Raw genomic sequence first — 26,132 nt, 5'->3', positions numbered from 1 at the left:
TTTTTCTGCATCAATTGATACAATCATTTGATTTTTGTCCTTTATTTTGTTTATGTGATGTATCACATTGATGGATTTGTAGATGTTGAACCATCCTTGTGTTCGGAGATGAACCCCGCTTGGTCGTGATGAATAATCTTTTTAATGCGTTGCTGTATTCGATTTGCTAGAATTTCGTTTATGATTTTTGCATCTGTATTCATCAGAGATGTTGGTCTGTAGTTTTCTTTTTGTGTGTTGTCCTTACCAGGTTTTGGTATCAGGGTAATGTTGGCCTCATAAAATGAGTTAGGGAGTATTGTCTCTTCTTCAATTTTTTGGAAGAGTTTGAGCAGGATTGATATTAGATCCTCTTTGAAGGTTTGGTAAAATTCACTAGTGAATTCTTCACTAGTGAAGCCGTCTGGTCCCGGACTTTTGCTTTTGGGAAGGTTTTGGATGACTGATTCAATTTCGTTACTGGTGATCGGTCTGTTTAGATTTTTCAGTTCTTCATGGTTCAGCCTTGGAAGGCTATATGTTTCTAAGAACTTGTCCATTTCTTCTAGGTTATTCAATTTGGTGGCATATAGTCCTTCATAATATTCTTGGATGATCCTTTGTATTTCCGTGGTGTCCGTGATAACTTCCCCTTTTTGATTTCTGATTTTGTTAATTAGTGTCTTCTCTCTTATCTTAGTGAGTCTAGCCAAGGGTTTGTCAATTTTGTTAATCTTTTCGAAGAACCAGCTCTTTGTCACATTAAGTTTTTCTATTGTCTTTTTGTTCTCTGTTTCATTTAGTTCTGCTCTGATTTTTGTTATTTCCTTTCTTCTGCTGACCTTGGGTTTCACTTGTTCTTCTTTTTCTAGTTCTTTAAGGTGTAACATGAGGTTATTTATTTAGGATTTTTCTTGTTTCTTGAGATAAGCCTGTAATGACATAAATTTCCCTCTTAAAACTGCTTTCGCTGCATCCCAAAAATTTTGGTAGGATGTATTTTCATTGTCATTTTTTTCTATGTATCTTTTGATCTCTCCTCTAATATCTTCTTTGACCCAGTCGTTCTTTAAAAGTATGTTGTTTAATACCCATGTGTTTGTGTTTTTTCCTGCTTTCTTTTTGCAGTTGATATCCAATTTCAAATTCTATTGATCAGAGAATATGCTTGGTATGATTTCAATCTTCTTAAATTTGCTGAGGCTGATTTTATGTCCCAATATATAGTCTATCCTTGAGAATGTTCATGTACACTAGAAAAGAATGTATAGTCTGATGTTTTAGGATGAAGTGCTCTATATATGTCAATTATGTCCATTTCATCTAATGTGTTATTTAGGGCTGCTATTTCGTTATTTGTTTTCTGTTTGGATGATCTATCCATAGCTGTCAATGATGTATTTAAGTCCCCTAGTATAATTGTGTTTTGGTCAATTTCTCCCTTTAGTTCTATTAGTAGTTGCTTGGTATATTTCGTTGCTCCATGATTGGGGGGCATAAATATTGATGACTGTTATGTCTTCTTGTTGTATAGTCCCCGTTACCATTATGAAATGTCCATCTTTGTCTCTTGTTATCGTTTTCACCCTGAAGTCTATTTCATCTGCTATCATTATGGATACACCTGATTTTCTCTGGGTACCATTTTCTTGGAGTGTCAATTTTCACCCTTTCACTTTGAGTCTATGCTTATCCTTGTAGCTGAGATGTGTCTCTTGGAGACAGCATACGGTTGGGTTTAGTTTTTTGATCCAATCTGCTACTCTGTGCCTTTTTATTGGTGAGTTCAGTCTATTTACATTTAGGGTGATTCTTGATATGTGAGGATTTCCTGTCATTCTATCTTTAGTTTTCTGGTAAGGCTGTGTCTCCATTGTTTCTTTGCCTTTTTGTTGTTGTCTATTATTTCTGTGTAGTGGTATTCTATGATGTTTCCCTCTGTTCTTTTATTACAGTATATATTTCAGTTCTGGATTTTTTTTGAGTGGTTACCCTTAAGTTTATGTAAAAGAAAGTTTTATATTTAGAGTATTCCATTTTCTTCAGCAGGCTTACTTTCTCCATTCCTATATTCCGGTTCAGGCCTTTACTCTCCCCCTTTTTATGTTTTGGTTGCCACAAATTGTCCCTGTTGATGGTGGTCGAATAGCCTCCTTTAGTATTTCTTGTAGTGCAGGTCGTGTATTAGAAAATTCCCTCAGCTTCTGTATGTCTGGAAAGGTCTTTATTCCTCCTTCATATCTAAAGGAGATCTTTGCTGGATATATTATTCTTGGCTCATAATTTCTCTCTTTCAATAGTTTGAATATTTGGTTCCAGTCCCTCCTAGCTTGTAGAGTTTCTGCTGGAAAATCTGATGATAATCTAATGGGCTTTCCTTTGTAGGTTACCGTCTTCTTTTCCCTGGCTGCCTTGAGGATTCTTTCTTTGTCGTTGATTTTAGACAGCTTCAATACAATGTGCCTTGGAGAAGGCCTTTTGGGATTGAGGTAATTAGGTGATCTACTTGCTTCTTGGATTCAAGGATCCAGTTCTGTCCACAAGTTTGGGAAGTTCTCATCAACAATTTGTTTGAATATATTCTCTGTTCCCTTCTCTCTTTCTTCTCCTTCTGGTATGCCCATTATTCTTATATTGTTCTTTCTGATGGAGTCAGAAAGTTCTTGTAGAGTTCTTTCATTTCTTTCAAGTCTCAAGTCCCTTTCTTCTTCCATCTGTGTAATTTCCAGGTTTCTATCTTTGATGTCACTGATTCTTTCCTCCATCTGGTCAACTCTACTACCTAAGCTGGTTATTTCATTCTTAATTTCTTCTATTGAGTTCTTAATCTCCAGAAATTCCATTTGGTTCTTTTTTAAAATTTCAATCTCTTTTGTAAAATGCTCATGTTGTTCTTTGATTGCGTTTCTGAGTTCATTAAATTGCCTTTCTGTGTTTTCTTGCATCTCTTTGAGGTTTTTCAGAACTGCAATCTTGAATTCTCTATCATTTAAGTCACATTTTTCCATATCTTTAAGTTCCTTTTCTGGAGACTTTTCACTTTCTTTCTGAGCTGTCTTGTTGCCTTAGTTATTCATGGCAATTACTGATTTATTATTTCTCTTCCTAGACATCTACAGGAGTGGCTTCTGCAACAGGTTGATAGGAAGAGGTCTTTTCTTTTGTTTTCCAGTACTTGTTGGTAGAATGTTTTATTTTCTCTCGGACTGCAGCCTTTTTTTTCTCTCTCACACAGCAGTGCTATGTTTTCTCTGCACTATTCCAGCTTCTCACACAATGGGGGTATTCCCTGGGAGACGGGCTTCTCCTCTGTTAATAGTTCACCTGGGTCACAGGGTGCAGTGTCCGTGTGGGTATGCGCAGAGCTTTTAAAGTTCCAAAGCTCCTCCTGCACCAGATTCAGAGCCCGTATGTTTCAGCAGTTCTGTTTATTCCTGCAGGGATCTGCCCAGATAGGTGGGGCAGGAGCCGGGTGAGTTGTGAGAGGTGGCCCAGAGCAATGGCGGTGACCACCAACACAGCCGGTCCCGCTTCCACAGCTCCCTCCCCTTTGCCGGAACTAGTTGGGCTGCGAATCTGTGTCTGCGGTCCACAGTTCTCAGAACAGCAAATATCCTGTTATTTTGATCTGACACTGCTACTGTTCCGCTTCTAGCACCAGGCAGGTGGGGGTGGGGCGAGCTCTGGGAGGGTAGGGAGGGGGCGGCTGGTCTCAGTGCCTAAGGCTTCCGTTCGCTGCTCAGCAGTGAGGGCTTAAACCACTGTTTTCAGCCTTCTTCCCTCAGTCTTTTCTCCGAGGTCTCCTCCATGAGCATGTTGTATGGCCCTCAGCACTGTGGGCCATAAGCAGAGCCCTAGCTGTACGACTTCTTCTTCTCCCACTGCGGTAGTTCCGGAATGCCGCGAGCTCGGAGCACTGAGCTAGGTCTGCGTCCTGCGCCCTCTCGGCTCGTCTCTGCACTTCTCCCTTCCCTCCTCCCCCGATCGCGCGATTCGCCCACCTTTAGGTGAATTCAGTAGTGGGCCTCTACGTCTTGCCTGTCTGCTGTGCAGGGAGTCCTTTGTGGAGTTATTGTTGTTCGATTAGTTGTAAATTCCAGGGGAGCTTTACAGAGGCTCACCTCACACCGCCATTTTAATGATGTCTCTCTTTTTTCTTAATATGGATATCAAGTTATACCATCACCATTTGTCGAAAAGGCCATCCTTTGGTTTGCTTTGGCACCTTTTTCAAAAATCAGATGACTTTTTAAGTGTAGATCTATTTCTGAGCTCTGTAGTCTCTTACATTTATCTATATGTCTATTTTTATACCCATATTCACTGTACTTGATTACTTGATTACATAGAAAGTCTCAAAGTAGGATTATTAATCCTCCCAACTTGATTCTTCCTTTTCAAGATTGCTTTACATATTTTATGTCCTTTGTATTTCCATATAAATTGTAGAACCAGCTTGTCACTTTCTTATGTAAAAAAGAGGTAGGACTGTGATTGCAGTCACATTGAATATGTAGATTAATTTGGGGAGAATTGACATCTTAGTGATAATGAGGCTTCTAATTCATGAGCATATTATATCTCTCTGATTTTAGGTCTTTTTCAAATTCTCTCAGCAGTGGCTTTGTAGTTTTTTAAGTGTACAGGTCTTGCACATATTTTTTTAAATTTATGCCTAAGTATTTTATGTTTTTGACATTATAATTGGAATTTTTGTTTTATTTTTAATTGCTGCTGCTGTTAAAATATAATTGATTTTTTATAGTGATCTTGTATTCTGCAGCTTGCTAAATTTGCTTATTCTTCTAGTTGTTTTGTAGATTCCTTAGATTTTTCTACGTAAGCAATCATGTCATCTGCAGAGATAGTTTCACCCCTTCTTTTTTGATATTTTTTCTACCTTTTATCTTACCTTATTGCATTAGCTTCAATCACCAGTACAATGTTGACTATGAGTGGGCATCCTTGGTTTTTTCCTGATTTTAGGTGGAAAGCATTTAATATTTCACCATTAAGTTGGTTATTAGGTTAGACTGTTCATAGATGCCCATTATCAGATTAAGGAATTTTTTTTCTCTTCCTAATTTAAAAAGGATGTTTATCATCAATGGCTGTTAAGTTTTGTCAAGTACTTGATTATATAGCTATATATATGATTATATAGCTTTCCTCCTTTATTTTCTTAATATTGTAGATTACATTGATTATCCCTTATTGCCTTGAATGAAACTCAACTTTATAATGATGTATTAGGCTTTTTGTATTTTGCTAGATTTGATTTGCTAACATTTTGTTTAATATTCAGGGATATTGGTCTGAAATTTTCTCTTTTGTAATGTCTTCAGGTTTTGTATCAGACTATACTGTCCTCATAAACTGAATTGGTGTGTTTTTTTCTTCTCTATTTTCAGAAAGATTTTGTATAAGATTGTTCTTCTTTCTTTCTGAATTGTTTGATAGAAATCACCAGTGAAATTATCTGGGCCTGAAGTTTTGTTTGTGGGAAGGTTTTGATAATTTAATTTCTTTAGTAAATATATTCAGAGTTTGTGTTTTATCTTTCATGAATTTTGAGAAGTTGTATTTTTTTAGGAATTTTCCCATTTTGTTTAAGTTATTGAATTTATTGGCATAAAGCTATTTATAATATTCCATTATTATCCTTTTGATGTCTGTAGAATCTAAAATCCCCTTTTACTGCTAACATTGGTGAATTATGTCTTCTCTTTTCTTTTTTCTTATTTAATTTACCTAGCGGTTTAGCAATTTTGTTAAACTCTTCAAAGAACCAATTTTTGACTGTTAATTTTCTCTATGGTTTTTTCCTATTGCATTGATTTGTGCTCATACCTTTGTTATTTCCTTACTTCTAATTATTTTTCAGTATATATTTCTTTTTCTAGCTCCTTAAAATGGAACTTTAGCTACATCCTACAAATTTTGATACATAGAATTTTTGTCATCATTTAGTTTGAAATATTTTCTGATTGTTTTGTGTGTGCTTTCTTTGGTGACTCATGTGTTACTTAAAAGTATGTTGTTTGGGGCAGCCAGTTAGCTCAGTTGGTTAGAGCGCAGTGCTCTTAACAACAAGGTTGCCGGTTTGATCCCCACATGGGCCACTGTGAGCTATGCTCTCCAAAACTAGATTGAAATAACTACTTGACTTGGAGCTGGTGGGTCCTGGAAAAACACACTTAAATAAATGATAAGTTAAAAACAAAAAGTATGTTGTTTAATTTCCAAATATTTTGGTTTTTTCTAGATCTATTTTTTATTTCTAGTTTAATTACACTGTAGTCAAAGAACACACTGTAAAAATTTCAATTCTTTAAAATTGATTGAGACTCATTTTATGGCCCAGCATATGGTCAGTGTTTTGATGAATGTTTCATATACCCTTGAAAAGAATATATATTTTGTGCTTTTGAGTATAGTGTTGTAAAAATGTCAGTTAGATCAAGGTGGTTGATAGTGTTCAGATCTTTATGCCCTTTCTGACTTTTTTGTCTAGTTAGTGAGAGGGGGATGTTAAAATCTCCACATATCATATGTGGATTTGCCTATTTTCTCTTTAAATGATGTCAGTCTTCACTTCATGAATTTTGAATTCTCTGGTATTAAGTGCATGCACACTTAATGATTATGATTATTATGTTCTCCTGATGAATTGGCCCTTTTATCCTTAAGAAATGTCCTCCCTTTATCTTTAGTAATACGCCTTTTTTTGAAATCTGTTTTGTCTGATATGGATACAATTACTCCGACTTTTTTTGTGGTTATTGTTTGCATGCTAAGTCTATTCTTTTATGTTCAACCTATCTGTATCTTTAGGTGCATCTTGATTTTTTATAAACACAACTTTACTTATCCAACACTTTTTGATGGATTCCTTAAGATATTCTAAGATCATGCCATCTGCGAATAGATTATTTTACTTCTTCCTTTCTAAACGGGATGCTTTTTATTTCATTTTCTTGATCTACACAACTTTTTAAAGTAGCAAGTGTTTGGTTTTCTGTTTGTTTCTTTGTTTGTTTAAAATAATACCTCCTCTGACCTCTGTAGAATCTTTGGGAAAAAATTCATGATATCATGGAAGTTGAGTATGTGCGTAATGCCGCAGTCATTTCTCAGAATAGCTCTGGTTATATTGTTCTATTTCACAAAACAGGTTTAATAGTATCTGCAACTCCAAAGATATCAGATTTAAAGTTATAACTTACTGTGAAAATAAAATTAATAAGCTCCTCTTTATATTTGCATACCTTTTTTAGAAAAGCCCTACTAAAGACAATAGTATTACTTTAAAGAACAGTTATATAGGATGAATCACTGTCCATGTCAATATTATAGGGTATACAAAATAGAATGATTCAGGGTAGTGGTAGCAAGGGAAAGTGCAACCAGGTGGTTAAAAAAAAAGAGAGAGAGACAAAGTGTTTCTTTCAGAACACTTCAGGCCATTTCCCCGGTAGTATCCATATAGTCCATGCCTCATTACCCTTGCTAATAGAGTCAGTGGTGCAAATTATAGTCATACCCGATACCCAAAAATATGTTTGGCTTTACGATATATGATATTTGGCATTTGTTTTGACTTCTTGGTTTGTTTTATCTGTATAACTTTGGATTCCCTAAGTGTAAAACGATAGATATCGAGGGGAAATTGGCCCAGATTTATGCACAGTGACAGGACGAAGCCAAGTATATTCATTTCCTAGGGCTACCATAACAAATTGCACAAATCAGCTGACTTAAAACAACAGAAATTTATTCTCTCACAGTTCTGAAGGCCACAGATCTTAGATCAAGATGTTGGCAATACCCAATAAACTTTAATTTAAAGAAAGAAAATAAAAACAAAAGATGTTGGCAAGGGCCCACATCAAGGGCTAGAATCCGCCTTTGTCTCTTCCAGCTTCTGGAAGCTCTAGCTCTTTGGTTTGTGGTGCGTAAGTCCAATCACTGCTTTTGGCTTCACATGGCCTTCCCCTCCTCCTCCCTATATGTGTTCCTTCTGTATGTGTCTTATAAGGACATTTGTCATTGGATTTAGGACCTACATGGGTAATTCTTAACCCAGATTACATCTCAGGATCCTTAACTTAATTACATCTGCGAAGACCTTCTTCCAAACAGTCATATTCACAAGTTCCAGGGACTAAGATGTAGACATATCTTTTGGAGGGCCACCATTTAAACCACTTACAGCAACCAAGAACTAAACATCACTCATACGTAGTCCACAAAGTAAGGCAAAAATAGAAACAAAAACAAATGTGAATTGTACATTTATTTTACTATGAGAATATTAATACTATTTTTTAAAAAACTTAATTTTTTTAGAAACCTGGGCAGAGTCTATTTATCTTTCAAGTCTCAATTCAAATTTCACTTCCTCAGAGAGGCCTCTAGTATGTGTTCCGCTGTCCTTTCTACGTTCCTTCACTCCACCATATGTGCCGGTCTTTTGCAGCCTCTCGTTGCACTGTCCCCTTTGCTTTTAAACCCTACTGGTCCTGACAGTCGTACTAGTTATTTTGCCATTGTTTTGAGTTCTATTCGAATCCTCCCTCTGCAGAATCATGGAATTTTACTGCTGAGATGAATCTTAGAAGAGAGAAAGAAAAGCATGCTCGTATTGGTTAAGAACCCAAGTTCTGAAGTCATATTGTCTGGCTTTTAGTCTTGATTCCATTATTTACCAACTGAGTAGCTTTGGGCTATTTAGCTTCTGTGTGTTTAAAATCAGTGTAATCATACCCAACTCATAGGCTATTAACCTTGTGCCTATCATGCAGTGAATGTTTAATAAATGTCAACTGTTTCCATTAGGAATGTTTAATAAATGTCAATAAACCAAATTTAGTGTGGTTCATCCATTTATTCAGGCAGCAGCATAAGTACTGGGTTATAGCAGCTGGGCACAGTGTTCTACCCTCAAAAAGCTCACAGTATAACAGGGGAGAAAGATAAGTATACAAGCTGGTCAAGTTTGGTGTGCTAAGTGCTAATTAAGTAAGAAGATTAAAACGTGCGCCTCTGACCCGTATTGGGGGTAGGGAAGCCGTGGGGCGGGGGTAGAGAAGGAGTACTTGTGTCTGCCTTCTGCTCTCAGTCTCCGCTGCTGTCAGTCTCAGCTGTCTTCATTTCTTTCCCAAAAGGTTAGGACCTTCAGAAATTGGCACCATCTTAGAGTCCCTGGCACTGTTTCTTCCTTGGCTGTTTTAGAGCTTGCAAACCTGTCTATAGACATAATTGAGCACAGAATTGCCCTAACAGCACTTTGACGAACACTATATACTGCAATATATTAATGGTTCTGTAGGTTTAAAAAAAGCATTCCATCGTTCAAATAAGTTTGGAAACTGCCAGGATTTCTTCCTACAGCACCATTTCTGCCAACATTTTAATACGCTAATGTGCATTAGTAATCTCCAAGAGAATGATACAGTTCCCAAACTTGATTTTACCCCAAATGTCTTTTAACAACTTACAGAACTAATGTCCCTCAGAACAGTTTGAGCCCAGGCAGGTGGCAACTGCAGATTTACCATACTGCAGCATGAGCCAAACCCTCCAGACTAAAATGCCAATTTCATCGAGGCTCTTTCTTTAGTTCTACATGGCCCACAAGAGAATGACAACTCTCAGGCAAAAATGAAATGTCCTCAGTGAATTACGACCATTTGAAGAAAAAAACCTTTCTCCATGAAGTATTGTATGTTTCCACTATAGGTTGTCTCTTTTATTTAGCACTTAAGAGAAATTGGTTCTACTGCTTATTCACATACATATGGGGCAGAAAATTAAATACATAACTTCTCAAGGGCTATCCAAATGATTTACCTAGTGTGCTGAAGAAGTAATGGAAAATTGAACTCGACTCCCCCAATGGCACCCTATGATGGAAAAGTTAGAAATTATTGGAGTTAGAGCTCTAGAATGAGTTATAGCCTATATATAACTTAGAGTATTCTTATTTCCGCCAAAAGAATAAAAGATTTTCAGGTATGATAGATCCCCATTATAAAGCACCTCATGATATTATAATTTGGTAAACTTGGAGGTCCAGTTGTGTCCCCTGTGTAGTTTGAACTATAAGACAGGAAAATAATCACACAAATATAGCCCCTCACCTTTAGTCCTCATGTCCCAACACAACAGCCGACTTAGATTGAAAATCATAGTTTATGACATGGTCTGGCCTTAATGCTTTATAGTCCTTCTATATGTATAGTTGTTGCCTGACAAGTCAAGAGAATAAATAGTAAAACCAGTGGCATAACGCCCACAGGATGCTCTGCCACCCCAAGTATTTTTTCTGAAGTATCAGTCAAAATCACCCAATGATCTCAAATCAATTTCTTTTATCTCTGCAGTGGCATGAATGACCTCTAAGAACCTTGGTGGCTTTAAAAATCTTTGAATCTAATACTTTTGAATGAATAAAGGAGTCTCAGTCTTTTGGCATTTAGGTCCCCACTAGATTGTTGGAGGAGTCAGAAATCAGTGATGGAGTAATTTCTAGCACATCCCAGACTCTTGTATTCTGAACGATCATCTTTGACAAACTACCACCCTCTCCTGAGCTCTCCTGCAGCATTGCCCGTTGGAGGACTGTGAGGCCATCACATATCTGGAACACTAATAGCAACCATTATTTCATAGCAATGAATGTCAACTGTAATTGAAAAATTAAAAAGGAGGGGAAAGGTGAAAGGGAATAATAGGTTCAAATGTCCAGGTATAAAACCAGTTATGGGGATATAATGTACAGCATAAGAAATACAGTCAATAATATTGACTATTTCATAGGCCAGGCATAACGCAAGTGCTTTATGGACATTATCTTTCTTAATTCTTAAAACTTGAAAGGTATTATCCCCCATTTGATGGATGAAGAATTAGAAAATGAAGCAGCTTGCTCGTGGTTACCCAGGTAAGCAGTAGTAGAGCCAGGATTCAAACCCAGGTCTCTCTAATCCCAAAATCTATATTCTTTCCACACCATCATGTTACCTCTCAGTATGTCCCAAAATGCTGCTGGAATTTGAAAATCTTTGCTGAAATACAATCCAGGAGGCAATGTAGGTTTGCCATTTTGAACCGTGCTTCAGCAGCTTAAGAAAGACAGGCTCTGAGCTATTTCCTCCCAGTTTCCTTTGACTAAGAGTTGACCATTCTAGGGGCCAGAATAAAGTCCTTTTGGAAACTATGATGTTTTAGAGTACATTATATCCCTATAACTTGTTTTATACCTGGAAATTTGAACTTCTTATTCCCCTTCACATTTTCCCCCCTTTTTCCATTTTTCAATGACACTTGACATTCAATATTATTTGATATTAATTTCAGGTGTACAGCATTGTGTAGACATTTATATAATTTAAGAAGTGATCCCCCTGCTAGTCTAGTACCCACCTGGCACTATGCATAGTTATTACCATATTATTGACTATGTTCCCTATGCTTTACTTAACACCCCCATGACTATTTTGAAACTACCAATTTGTACTTCTTAGTCTCATCATTTTGTCACCCTGTTCCCCAAACCCCCTCACACCTCTCTCCCCCCAATAAATCTAGTGCCCACCTGATACCATACATAGTTATTACAATATTATTGACTTATGTTCTTTATGCTATACCCTACATCCCCATAACTACTTTGTAAAAATCAATTTGTATTTCTTGATCCCTACCTCTTTTTTACCCACCCCAACCCCCTCCCATCTGGCAACCATCAAAATGTTCTCTGTATCTATGAGTTTGTTTGTTTCGTTTGGTTGTTTATTTTGTTCTTTAGATTCCTCTTATCAGTGATATGACATTTGTCTTTCTCTATCTGACTTACAACACTCAGCACAATACCCTCTAGGTCCATCCATGTAGTTGCAGATGGCAAGATTTCATTCTTATTTTATGGCTGAGTAATATTCCATTGTATATGTGTACCACCTCTTCTTTATGCATTCATTCTTTTATTCAGGGACACCAGGTTGCCTCCACATCTTGGCCACTGTAAACAGTGCTGCAGTGAACATAGGGATGTACATGTCCCCATGAAGTAGCACTTTGGGTTGCTTCAGATAAGTACCAACAAATGGGATTACTTCTTTCTCTCTTGTTATAGCCTTCATCTTAAAGTGTCTATTTTATCTGGTATAAATATTGCTACTACCCCAGCTTTTTGTTTGTTTCCATTTTCGTGAAATTTCTTTTTCCATCCTTTTACTTTCAGTCTCTTTGTGTCTTCTGATCTGAAGTGAGTCTCTTGTAGGCATATGGGCCTTTTTTTCTTATCCATTCAGCCACCCTGTGTCTTTTTTTTTTTTTTAATTAATTTTATTGGGGTGACAATTGTTAGTAAATTTACATAGATTTCAGGTGTACACCCTGTGTCTTTTGATTGGAGCCTTTAATCCATTTACATTGAAAGGAATTATTGATATATAGTTATTGCCATTTTATTCATTTGTGTGTGTGTGTGTGTGTGTGTGTGTGTGTGTGTGTGTGTGTGTCTTAAAGAAGTCCCTCTAACATTCCTTGTAACTGGTTTGGTGACTATAAACACCTTTAGCTTTTTTTTTATCTGGAAAGCTTTATTCTAAATGATAAGCTTTCCTGGGTAGAGTAATCTTGGTTGTAGGTCCTTGCTTTTCATCACTTTGAATATTTTATGCCAATCCCTTCTGACTTGAAAAGTTTCTGTTGAGAAATCAGCTGACCGTCTTATGGGAACTCCCTTGTAGGTAACTAACTGCCTTTCTCTTGCTGCTTTTAAGATCATTTCTATGTCTTTAACCTTTGGCATTTTAATTATGATGTGTCTTGGTGTGGGCCTCTTTGGGTTCATCTTGTTTGAGACTCTTTGCTCTTCCTGGGACTCTCTGCTCCATTTCCTTTACCAGGTTAGGAATTATTTCTTCAAATAGGTTTTCAATTCCTTGCTCTCTTCTTCTCCTGGTACCCCTATGATGTGAATGTTGGTATGCTTAGTGTTGTCCCAGGGGCCCCTTAAACTGTCTTTATTTTGGGGAGTTCTTTTTTCTTTTTCTGTTTCAGTTGGGTGTTTCCTGCTACCTTATTTTCTAAATCGCTGATTCAATCCTCTGTTTCATCTAATCTGTTGATTCTCTGTAATGTATTCTTCATTTCCATTATTATATTCTTTATTTCTGACAGGCTTTTTATGGTTTCCATCTCCATTTTTATGCTTCCTATCTCTTTGTTGAAGTTCTTCCTGAGATCACTGAGCATCTTTATAACCAGTATTTGGAACTCTGCATCTCTTAGATTGCTTGTCTCCATTTTGTTTAGTTCTTTTTCTGGAGCTTTGTTCTGTTCCTTTATTTGGGATATGTTTCTTTGTCTCCCCATTTTGGCTGCCTCCCTGTGTTTGTTTCTATGTATTAGGTGGGGCTGCTATGCTTCCCGACCCAGTAGAATGGCCTTATGTGGTAGGTGTGCTGTGGGTCCTAGTGGTAGAGTCACCCATCAGAGCTGGGTGTTCCAGGTGTATTTCTTGAGTTGTGTGCCCTCCTATTGTATTCAAACCTTGCTGTTGCATGTTAATGGGAGGGATTGACCCTCAGACTGATTGGTTGTGAGGACTGGACATGACTATAGTGGAGGAAATGTGATGCAGGGGCAGACCCTACATCACAGGATTTGCTTTAGCAGGGCTCTGGTGCCTGTCCAGTCTGCACTTTGGATGTGTCATTTTTGGAGGCAGCCAGGTGATGCTCCAGCTCAGTCCAAAGCTGGCCACTGGGCATAACAGCCCCAGAGCCTCCTGAAAGGGGACCCACTGCAAGCCAAGTTTAACCACATCCTGTGCCCTGCCCAGGACAGCTGGCATGAACCACAAAGCAATCTGCAGATGGCCACCACCCGCACTGGGCTTGGAGATGCCTCAAGAGGTCAAGCTACAAACCAATGCCAGCTGTCACTAGTGCCGGGCTTAGAGCTACTCAGCCAGAGGTACAGGATATGCTGAAGCCAGATGCTGCTTGTTTGGGTTTTCTGAAGCTTTGAGAGATTTTAGGAAAGTCTGCAGCATCAGCTAAGGCAGGCCGTTTTTATGAGAAGCCACTGGAAGTGGCCTGAGTGTGCCCAACAGTTGGGTGGGGTGGAGTCTCAGGAAATCACCAGGGCAAGGCAAACGAATGGTGTTAAACAAGTCGATGGAGACTCAGATATGGCTGCTGCCTGCATCTGCACTCCAGGAGGGGGGAAAGTTAAAAAGAAACAATGGCTTCCTCCAGCTCCCCTATCTGGGAGAAAGCTGCCTTTCCAGCCCTCACGCTGAAGCCAGACAACTCAGTTCCTCCCCGTATGTCCGTGGCATCTTTTAAGCTGCTGCCCCAGCACTGGATCTCAGAGTGAGTGAGTCTGTCAGTGATAAGTTTGTGCATGGGCCCTTGAAGAGGAGCGTCTGGAACTCTAGCTGCCCTCCATCTCACGCAGCCACAAATGTCCATGGTTTTCACAACCAGAAGTTATGGGGACTTCTCTCTCTGGCACTGGAATGCTGGACTGGAGAGCCTGGTGTGGGGCAGGGATCTTTCGTCCCTCCAAGGGGGACCTCTGCAGCAGTGATATCCCTCCTGATTTTTAATGGGACCAGCCCATTTCATGTCTCTGTCCCTCCTAATAGTCTCAAGGTTGCTTCTTCTATATGTCCTTAGTTGTAGGGCTTCATTTCAACTAGACTTCGGGTGATTCTCAATGATGGTTGTTCCGTAGTTTAGTTGTAATTTTGATGTGGTGGTGAGAGGAAGTAAGCACAGCATTTATCTACTCCACCATGTTGACTGGGTAAAAAAGATTTGTTACATTTTTAAATACTGTTCTAACATCTAGCATTTATTGCACATTAACTTTATGCAAGAAATTTGTAAGCATAAATTTTGGTTTTAAATTCAAACCTGAGGTCAAGTAGCTGCTACTCACTAGCCTTGTGACAATTTGCTTTACCTGCCTGTCTTATTAAACAGCTAACAGACTGGAAATAATGTATCCCAATATGGAAACTTTGTAAAAAGTGATTTAAAAAAAATTAAAAGATCACCCTAGAACCTGACGAGGCTTAACTTTTGTTCTCTTAGGAAGTAATATCTACTGCTTTTTTTCAGTTACTTTTGAGGTTCAAATTAGTTTAAAAGTTATAAGTTGTTTGTACTTGTTAATGAGGATTGGAGCTTTTAGCTTTTCCTAAGTTTCATCATTCATACAAAAATTCTTGGGATCATTGCTTTCAGAAGGTGTTATTATTATTTGTTCTCTGTTTCTAGGAATATCTAACCCCTGTTGGTATCTCTAATATCCTCAGCATTCATGGGAGAATTTTCTACTAGACTATAAACTCTCACGGACATGAACCACGTTTTCCACATCTGTGTATTCTACTCTGAGCCTAGAACAATTCTGTATATACAGTAGATGTTTGGTTAATGTTGAATAAATGAGTGAATTAATTCTAAACATGATCAGATCCTGGAAGGATGGTGCAATGCTCTAATAAAAGCCTAGGGTGAGGGAGGAAATAATATAACTATGACACTTTCCTATGTCGTTAATTTTCTTGACACCAAGAGCAAGTCACAACTTCTGTGACACTCAGGTTAGAGTTACATTAAATATCTCCAAGGATTCTTCCAGATTTGAAATTCTATGACTATAACTACATCAGTGTTTTATGGAATGCAGTAATGTCTTAAGGGACATGTTATAGCCTAACGCTATAGCTAAATCTATATAAAAATGAACTAACATAATTATCAAATACATTTGAAATCAGAGCAAGGCTGTTGAATTCCCAAAAGAAGGGTGGCAGTTTTAATTTCTTTTTCAGAAATTTAAAATTTAATTACACTTTGGTTAGTGCCTCTATAAGATCTAATTAATGGAGCTTGGTTTAGTAGTTGCAGAAGAGTGACAATTCTGTAAAATGTACCTAAAATGAACACAAGTATATATAAAGTAAAGTTTGAGGAACCTCAAAAGGACATTCACAACCATAAATACTTTCCCCACTTAGCTTTCTTGCCACATAACAAATTATTACAAATTTAGCAGCTTTAAACAGCTGTTTATTATCTGTTTCTACAAGTCAGAGTTTGGGCACAGCATAGCTGGGTTCTCTGCTCAGGGTCTCAACAAGGCTGAGATCAAGGTGTCAGAAGGGATACATTTTCCGGAGTTTAGGGTCCTCCTCCAAGCTCATCTGGGTTTTTGGCAGAATTCAGTTCCTTTCAGTTGTAGGACTAACGTCCCTTTTTTCTTGCTGGCTGTCAGCTAGGGATCTCTCTCAGCAGGCCACCACAGTTCCTTGCCATGTGGCCCTTTCTCAGGCTCTCTCACAACATGACAACTCACTTCTTCAAAGCCAGCAGGAGAATCACTCTAGTGTGCTGAGATGGATTCTTATATAACTGTAATCATGGGAGAGGTTATCCCATCACCTTTTCCATATAAAGTAACTAAATCACAGGAGTGGTATCCCATCATATTCTCAGGTCCTGCCCACACTCCCCAAGAGATATACCAGAGGGTGGGAATGTTGGCAACCATCTCAGAATTCTGCCCAGCACACCAGCTATAATTCCAGAAATTCCCACCTTTAGGTTTTCTTTGAGGATTTCTGAAGATGTAAACATTTTAACTGATTTAAGACATGGTATCCAAAAACAAACAACAACAACATGGCAGGCATACAATTTGACTGGAATAGAGCTTAGAAACCATTTCATTTAAACCGTCACTTCATTGTGTTTAACCTCTTCATTTACACAGGAAGGAAATGACTTGCTCAAATCATAGCTAGTGTGACGCAAACCAGACGGGAGATTTGGGTCCCCTAACCTCCACACCACTGTCCCCTTTGCTACATGGCACCTCCTGCCGCTAGAAGGACCTGAGAAAGTACATGTGGGACTCAGTGCTTACATGTGAAGGCAGAAATAGGGGGAGGTTCACAGCAAGAATGTATGGGAGAGCCCACCTGCAGCCATAGCATGAAGACAGGAGGCAGAAATGTCACAAAGATGTGCGGGGAGGTGGTGATGGGGAATAAAGCTCCTATTTTATAAATTCTTTTAAAGTTCGTGGGAGGCAAGTCCCAGTGCTTCAGTTCATCATTTCATTTTGTAAAAACATTTATATGGAAAGAGGAGTGTTGGCCAGGATTCCATTCATTTAAGACAAAAATCATCCGTTTTTTGAAGTAAAATTATTCATGATGTAGACAAGGAAGCTCAAATTCTGAAAGAAGTGTTTGCTTTATGAGGCACTGTCTCTGCAGAAACCTGGTTTATTTTCCCCAATTTAAAGTCTCTTAGCAATTCTAAGGATTGATTCTCACTTAACTATGTTGCTTTGATATCTTGTGATTTAGTAAAATTTTATAAGCACCCCGAGGAGAGAGAGTTGCTTTAGGGATTCGTGATAACCAGTGGGAGAGAGAGGGGGGCGAGGGTGGGATAAACTGTCAAAACATCCACATAAATAGATAAGTAAGGACAAAATCAGCCAACATTACATCCTACACAGAAGAGCGTCAGAAAGGAATTACACCAACTGGGGAAGCATAGCAATTTAGTATTTATTGCAAGCATTGCTTCTTGGGGGACTTCAAGGTTCATCACTCTTAGATGCCTCTGAAGCTTTCATAAGACACATTTAAATGTGAAAAGTATTTAGACTGTCCTATAATTTCAGCAAACTGAATTTAAATATATCAGTTGCTGTCATTTTAGCTATCAGAGATTCAGACTCTGTTGAAGCTGACTACAGAGCACAACAGAAGTAATTTTGTTAAGGGGAACCAAAAAGGTACTTCCTCCTCAAGACTGAAGTTAGGATAAATTAGGAATTGGTTAAATAATGATACATCCTGCCAGTGGAATACTATGCAGCTGATAACAGGAACTGTTTATGAACTGCTATGGAATTATTTTTAAGACACCTTGTTAAATGAATAAAGCAAAACTATATTTTAGCATACCACCATTTTTGTGAGAAGAAATGAAAAATAAATATTCGATTCTACATCCATATAACATTTCTGAGGAAACTGGAGATGATGGTTGCCTCTGGACAACTAGGTGACAACTGGGGGATAAGGTGGGGAGGGAGACTTCTAACTCATCATACCATTTGAATTTCAGAACAGGTGAATGTATGAACAAATGAAAAATAACTTCTTAACATAAAAAGAATGAAATTTTAAAGAGTCTAAGAGGGAAAAGCAAGTTAGTATGGTAAATTGGTCTCCAAATAAATCCAGGCTTTGTTATAAAGATTTATTTGCAAGGAGACATGACTGGCCCTCTGTAAAACCTATCCTGATGCTCTGTCCCCCGCCGCACCTGCTGTTTTAGCTCCCGAGTCAGGCATTAGCATCCCTTCCTGCTTTCAGTTCTTCATACAAGCTGATTCCTCCACACCACCCCCATCACCCACTACCAAACATGCACAGATCTGGAGCGGTCTGTCTCTTTAATCCTTTAGAACTCAGATCCCAAATGTACTTTCTACCAAATACAGATTATTCCACTGTGCCTCCTATGTGTCTATTAATATAGCTGACATTTCTCCTATGTATTTCTCAATCTTAATGGTACATAAGATTTCCTCCACTACACTGTGATTGCCCCCTGGGTGAGTCAGCTGAAATCACTGACTGCCAATAGTGCTGGTAGACATGCTTGCCCTTTATTGACAAAATGTGGTGAGGATTTTTGATGAAGCCAGATACCATACTGCATGATGGCAATGACTCTTACTATAAATCAGTTTGTACCAGATTCATCACATAGGTCCGTGGAAGCAGTGATCTGAGATGATGCTCTGAGCTTCAGAAAACCTGACTACAGGTTTTGTTCATGGCATATACCAGTATTTAGGAGCCAGGACCACCATCTCCTCTGACAGGCGGGCAGCCTAGCACAGGGAGGGGTCAACCTGCCAGTGGTTCCAAAGCACCATGCAAAGAAATTTATTTTTTATTAGTAGTATACTGCATTGCTCTTGGCTCCTTAAATTGTAGTTCTACTAAATGCTATCCCCATACACACACCCTGAATCAGGTTGAAATATAAGTGTTGTATTAGTCAAAGTATCTGGGAAGAAGATAAAAAAGAAAGGGCAAGGCTCATTGAGGGAAAATCCTTCCCCTTATCCCTACAAAGCCCTCTAGGAATGGACTTAGGAAACTAAGACATCCGCATCATAAGCCTTTCCAAGGCTGAAACAGATATGTCCCCTCATTTAACCTTGGCAGTCGCAAGCCAGCTTTTGATTCTCTCCACAGCAGTCCAGGAAGGCAGGAATAGTCACATGGCCACACAGCCAGAGCCTGTCAGCCCAAGTTGGCGTATCACCTTTCCAGACACCTTTGCATTAGGAAGAGAAAGGCAGCTCCTAACTGGGTCATGCTGTCCATGGCTGTATATGCCTCAGAGGAAATACAAAAAAGCTGGGGAAAAGCTCCCATGACCGCCATTATTTCATATGCTTTTCATTGGGTTACAGTTTAATAAACCTTTTAAGTCATCCCTGAAATTGTCCGTAAGTTCCAAGGGAATGCTAGTGTCTTCCACTGTATGTATCTGTAGTCAGATTGTAATGCTGGCTGCTCACAACTCCCGGCTATTCACGTACTCACCCCTGCCTACTGGCACTGAGTATCTCCCAGTTTGGCTTTTCTTTCATCTGAGCTCTTTCTGTTATGTAGGGCGACAGATTCCTGGAGGGGAATAGTATTGTCCACATATGGAATCAAGTGGACCCAGTGTGTACAGGGAAAAGATTACTGGGCTGGAGGTCAGGAGACCTAGAGTCTAGACCCCGCTGCTACCAGCCAGTTTTGTGACCCTGGGCAAGTTATTTAACTTCTCTGGATTTCATATTTCCTCTGAGGTCTCTTCCAGTTCTGAGATTCTCTGATTCTATTGGATATTTGGGCTCTTGTGACTGTAGAAGTCTCCTTTATTCTGGGTGACTCTCGTGGTACATAGTTTTATGTAATGTACTTTCTGACATTATAGTCCAACAAACCTAGCGCGTGTTTCTTTCGGCTGTTGAATTGTCCAGTCATGGACCACGCCAGAGAGTAAATTGAGAACCTGGAACAACTCAGATTCTGCCTGGACTTTTCAAAAAGCCAGATGGTACATTTTTGAGTGCCAATTGAGCCCACTGCTACAAATATTTCCCTATCCCAATCTTGTAGAAATTACCCAATCTCATGTCCATCTATTGTTCAGGCAACTGGACCAAATTTGTACACAAGGAATACATAGGCCTCAGAAACGTAGGCCTTCTCCATAGTAACTTCATGCTCTATGTGGACATCTTTCAGATTGGAAACTAGAAGTGTAGGCATCAATCCATTAGTGTCATCAAAGAGGGGAGGCCCAGATTCCAGTACCAATAACTGGGGAAGTCAATATCGGGGCGGGAGGCGAGCAGTTGTTCTGTTTGCTGTGGTTTAATTAAGACTTTGTGATTGATTCAGGGATGTGGAAACAAATATGATTGAGCCAACTCTCAGGACCAGCTGTCAGGCACTTGGCTTGTGACCTGCTGTCATCCCACTTGTCCCAAGCACTCCCAGCTTGACAGCACACCATCTAGTTAAATGTTTGTTTCCTCTTTTGCTCTGATTCACACTCTGGGGGCCTGAAGATCTTGGACTGAGAGAGGGCATCCCCCCCAGGCTGTTTGCTGGCTGGTAACATCCCCTTGGTTGGAGCGACAATGACTTAGCAGCCCTGGTTCTTCCTCCTACAGTGCACATGGCATCAGAGCCCTCCATGTGAGGCAGAACATAATTTGTAACTGTCAAAAGCTGGCATTTGTAATGAGGCGGTCCTGCTCGTGGCCTCCAGAAGTCCCTATTCTACAGCCACTTAGCACCACTCTTATGAGCTGATCACTAAACATTCTCAAGAGCCCTCACTGACATCCTTGGGTACTATTTTAGTTAACGGTTTATTTAGAAGAAAGGGCCCACCTTCGTAGGGAGAAGTATGGGCACGTGGAATATCCAGAGGAATTAGCAATAGGCACTTTGCCTGGAGAGAAGGGAAGAATTGGGAAAGAGAAAAAGAGGACAGTTCTCAGTTCCAACAGAAGTGTGGGGTTGATGTGAAATGCAGAAAAAGGAATGATTAGCAAAAAAGTGTTCCTGTTTATCTAATATAGAACAGGTTTTGATCCACTTCTCAGGACACACTTCTGTGGCTGCAAAGGGTAATTCAGTAGGCAATCACAGTTGGACAGCATTCAGTTTCCTCTGATCTGATTCTGTTTTTCTCACTGAGCAATCTTCTGAGGTGAATTGAGTTTCCTTAGTGTATTTTCCAACTGAGAAGTATAATAGCCAACTGTTTTCATTTTAGTTCTCTAAACAGTTACTATTCTCACTGTAAACTGGACTTCTGATTTCTGTTCCTCCGCTGCCATTTAGTTACCAGGAATCAGTTCTTCCTGGGCCAGCTGAGAAAAATGGAGTGTCTAGACCTCTGAGGCTAAGTTTCTAAATTCTAGAACTTCTACCGTTGTGTAGATTCCCCAACTCCCCCTCCAGCAGTTAACCACACCTGAGGGACATCCATCACAATAGTATCTTCTGCTTAAGTCTTCTAGTTCCGAGGCACACGGATTCCTCCTTCTCCCTAACTCACATCTTGAGGGAAATTGCGGTATGAACCGCCACCAAAGTTGCAGGAAAAGGAAACTGGCTCTTCCCACCCTTCTGAGCAACCTAGTCCCCCTCCAGCCAGAGGCTCTGAACACTAGCTTGTGGCCAATACCACCTTTCCTCTGCCCTTTGCCAGACAAGATCCCCACCCCCACCTTCAGATTCTAGAAAACACCAATAAATGGTTTTCTGCACTGTTAAGCCACCGCCACGGTTATCTTGTGACATCCCCTTATTTGAATATGAGAAAATTAAATCTAAAGAGATCCAGCGACCCCATTGGGTTCACACAGAATGTGGGTGGTAGAGCCGGGACGAGAGACTTCAGTTTTCCTACTGCCTCACCTTGCGCCTCTGCATAGCTCTGGTATGTGTATCTGCCGAGCTGGGGGGAATGAATATATGGAGTTGATAGAGGTGAAGTGAAAGGTCGAATGCAGAAACATATGACAAGAAAAAACTGAAGCTGTAGAGTGAAATAAGCAGAGAAGGCACACTGACTCTGTAAGTTCACATTGCTTCTGGATATGTAGACATTAATCCTTTTCTTTCCTCTGAGTTTTACCTCACTTAAGACTGTGTTTATAAATAGTAACATAATTTATAATTACATATAGAATTTGTAGATGTAGCTAGATCTGAATAAATCAAGAGAAAAGGCAGTGAAAATTGCCTAGTCCTTCCTGGTTTGTTTTTCATGAGAACCGATCTCACATGATTGCTAGTGTTCGACAGTAAATGTCAGAGTAAGAGAAAATGGCAAGAGAGATTTTCTGCTGAGGTCTTGGAAAAGACAAACAAAAAAGGCTGTATACTGAACTAGAGAGATGGCGGCCACTGCTTATCCCAAGAGGCACAGTTAGAAAGGACAAGTGGCTGGTGGAAATCTTGCAGGGAGGAGGGGCAAGAAGCTGTCAATCAGTGACTGAAAAGTGAAGCCTTAGTGTACCGAGATAAGCCTCCTTATTCCCCAATTCCCGTTCCTTTTGCTGCCTGATTACTTCCTTGACTTTTTTTAATTTTTTTTTCTATTGGGGAATATTGGGGAGCAGTGTGTTCTTCCAGGGCCCATCAGCTCCAAGTCAAGTCGTTGTTCTTTCAATCTAGTTGTGGAAGGCGAAGCTCACTGGCCCATGTGGGAATCAAACCCGCAACCCTGTTGTTCAGAGCTTGCGCTCTAACCAACTGAGCCATCTGGCCACCCGTCCTTGACTTTTTGTTATCATGTTCTTTCCAGTGGGAGGGAAATGCCAACATGGGGACTATAGTAATATTAGGCATTCTATATTTTTTTCAAGGTATTCTTCTGGTAACAATTTATTAGAAAAACCACCACTGCTTGCTCCTAGACTGTTAGAATCCCATCCTTAAATACTATGTGGATTTTCACTTTTTAAAATTTTATTGTGGTAAAATATATACCATAAAATATGCCATTTAAACCATTTTTAAATGTACAAGTCAGTGGCATTAATTACATTCACAATATTGTACAACCATCACCACTATTTCCAAAACTTTTCCATCACCCCAAACAGAAGTCTTTACCCATTGCCACTAACTCCACATTCCTCCCTCCCCCAAAGGCCTGGTAACCTTCAATCTACTTTCTGTCTCCATAAACTTAGTATCAGGCATTCTTATGTAACTATGTACACCTACTAAAGTACAGCAGCAGTAGAATAGAACCTGAGGTGTAAAGGAGGCGGGTCATAGATTAAAAACTATCATTTTTTTAAAATATGACTTAAATGCAGTCGAAAGTTCTTTGTTATGACTGAGTAGTTTTATCCCCCCATTCAGAGAAAGCAAAATGAAAGTCCCTGTGCTGTGCAAATTGAGCTTCTTTCTTTCTTTCAGTGACCATGCAGCAGGTGGCCAGGACAGTGGCTAAAGTGGAACTCTCAGACCATGTGTGTGACGTGGTGTTTGCACTCTTTGACTGTGATGGTGAGTGGGGCCCCCAGAGGTCAGGCGGGCACAGAGCCTCCTGCCCTTGTTTATAATGGAGCCTTCCAGACAGCTCCAGTGCACTAGCCTACACCTCTTCAGCTTACCCCTTTCCCACATCTATAGCTCAGCCCTCAGCATCATGACATTGAGAAATATAACCCCTGTCCTGATTTGTTTTCCATTTCTTCTTGTAATTCAAATTTGCCTGTAGGCCTTAATTAAAATGTGACCCCAAGGATCTTAAAAATGGAAACAATTCAACTAAAGTAATGTTTTTAAAGTGAAATAAAGAATAAACTCAAATAGAAAAGCTTGAAAGAAATGGAAACAAAACTATTGGAGCCAGTTCGCTGCTTAGTAGATTAGGAGCACTTGAGTATTTGAATGAAGATTGGTACTGCTCTCTCCACCTCCCAAGGCATGTTTCAGTCCTGCACACCCCGTCTTAATACTGCAATCTGTTGCTTCAGTGCCCTCGAGTTGGCCCACTGAAGAGATCCTCGCTCTGCTCTGGCGTTATTTCTCAGCTATGCTGGCTGACATAATATTAATATTCACAATGGAGGCTCCCGTTTTCAGTGCTTCCTATGAGCCAGGCACTGTGCTAAGCTGCTCATTTAATTCTCTGACATGGGAATTATCAACCACATTTTACAGATAAGGAATCTGAGACTCAGAGAGGTTAAGTCATTTTCCCAGGATCATGGAAGTAGTAGCCGATGGCAAAGCCAGGTGTGCGTCCAAGCTGTGCTGCCCCCTCTGTGTGTATCACCTCCATTGCTGGTCGTCCAGCCAGCGTTCATCTTCCTCCAGGAAGCAAGGCTGATGGAATTCTAGAAGCATCTCAAAAGCTTCTGCCACTGTGAAAACTTCCATTTTGTCCCCAGCATAATGAATCACTCTGGTTCTTTCATTCCTTAGCTTAGTTCACTTTGTCTGCATTACTACACGTTACACTATATCTCTGTGTACGGGACCTAACTTCTCTATTAAATTGTGAGATTTTAAGGGTAGTTATTATACAAGTCCTGTTCATCTTTGGACACCCTCCCGACCCGCATAGGACCTCGGCTAGTACTTTGCATATAACAGGTGTTCATTAACTTATTTTAGTTATTAAGTTAAGCTTGAGTTGTTTAAATCTGCCACATGCACCCACAACTGAGGTGTGAGTGAAGGGAAGTCCCAGGGCTCGGACAAGGAGATGGCCTCACCCTCAGGTGGCGGTGGCTTATTCTCTAGGCCGCCCTGTCCAGTATGACACCATTAGTTACACATGGCTATTTAAGTTTAAATGAATTAAAATTAAATATACTTTAAAGCTCAGATCCTCAGTCTCCCTGGCCACATTTCGAGTGCCCCGTAGCCACACGTGGCCAGTAGCTACAGTATTGAACAACACAAATAAAAACATTTTCCCCAGCAAATTCTAATGAACAGCACTGTTGTAGCGATTAACGGCCCCCACATTTTGATTTTACTCTAATCTCATTTAGATGCTTTCAGTTTTTTCCAAAAGACATTTATTTTTATAATTTTTGAAGCCAAAGCCCTGAGCTGGTCTGTGAAGTGAATGTGGGAATAAAGGCAACCAGCCTCACAGTTCCTGCTTCTCCTGGGAAATGATGTTTGATCTTCCAGCTTTTCAGAAGCAGGCTGTGTCAACATCTCCTTGAATCACCTTAGAAAACCATTTACCATCTCTGGGGCTTATTTTCTTAATCTACAGAAAAAAGGAAGTAGATATTAAATTTAAGAGCCATTGTTATTTCCATCAGTGTAGGGTCTTAGGTCAGAATGTCAGAGGACAGAGAATTCCGAGTTTCAGACAGACTCGTTCACAGGTCACATATGCACACAAGTGACATTCAGTCATATACCCAGTTCAGAGGTAACAGAAGCCAGTCAGACTGGTCAGTCCTGGCCTTAGGGAAGCAGGAAGCAAACCCCATGTGGTTTGAGTGAATGACCTCAGATTTTTCATTTTAAGCTTCTTTTATTATACAAAATACTAAGAATCTTGTTTAGACATTTTTATTCTTTTACATTTTACGTTAATTAGCTATATTACTGATTACTTTTCAGCCCAGCCAGGCTTTTTTTTATTATTTAATAAACGCCACGTCTAGAGTTCATGTCTTAACGTTTAAAGGACTCCTCGATGGCACCCGTGGCCTGAGACTCTGCCGTAGCCCCAACCACCATACAAGTGCGCCCAATCTGTCGGTTTTACAGAGGCCCGCCCCTTCCGCTCGCTCGTTGTCATCACCCTTAGGGTGATTGGTGTGCAGCACACAGGGCCTCCACCAACCTAATGGACATGGGTTCATCGCAGTTGGATGCGCACACAGGAAGATGGGCTTGGCGCTTGTCTGAGGCGTTGGCAGCTTTGCGAGTTCCATGTGCCCGGCCCTGGTGGACGAGGGCGGTCTTCAGCATCTTGTCCAGCAGTATTCACGTTGTTACACCTCCAGCAGTGAGGCCT

General features: G+C 39.8%; 1 protein-coding gene across 2 annotated transcripts in view; it reads left to right on the top strand.

Annotated features, from left to right (window-relative positions):
* The window catches only part of MICU1 (mitochondrial calcium uptake 1), a 189,527-nt gene that overhangs the window by 160,810 nt on the left and 2,585 nt on the right, over positions 1-26,132 (top strand). For both annotated transcript variants that reach the window (XM_081075092.1, XM_081075093.1), the window contains one exon: positions 23,555-23,644. In XM_081075092.1, the coding sequence (XP_080931218.1) occupies positions 23,555-23,644 (90 nt within the window). The remainder of the gene's footprint in view (positions 1-23,554; positions 23,645-26,132) is intronic.

This window comes from Rhinolophus hipposideros (assembly GCF_964194185.1).
Source record: "Rhinolophus hipposideros genome assembly, chromosome: 15".
Lineage (NCBI taxonomy): Eukaryota > Metazoa > Chordata > Mammalia > Chiroptera > Rhinolophidae > Rhinolophus > Rhinolophus hipposideros.
The sequence above is the reverse complement of the archived record's forward strand: the minus strand, read 5'-3'. Positions and strand labels throughout refer to the sequence as shown.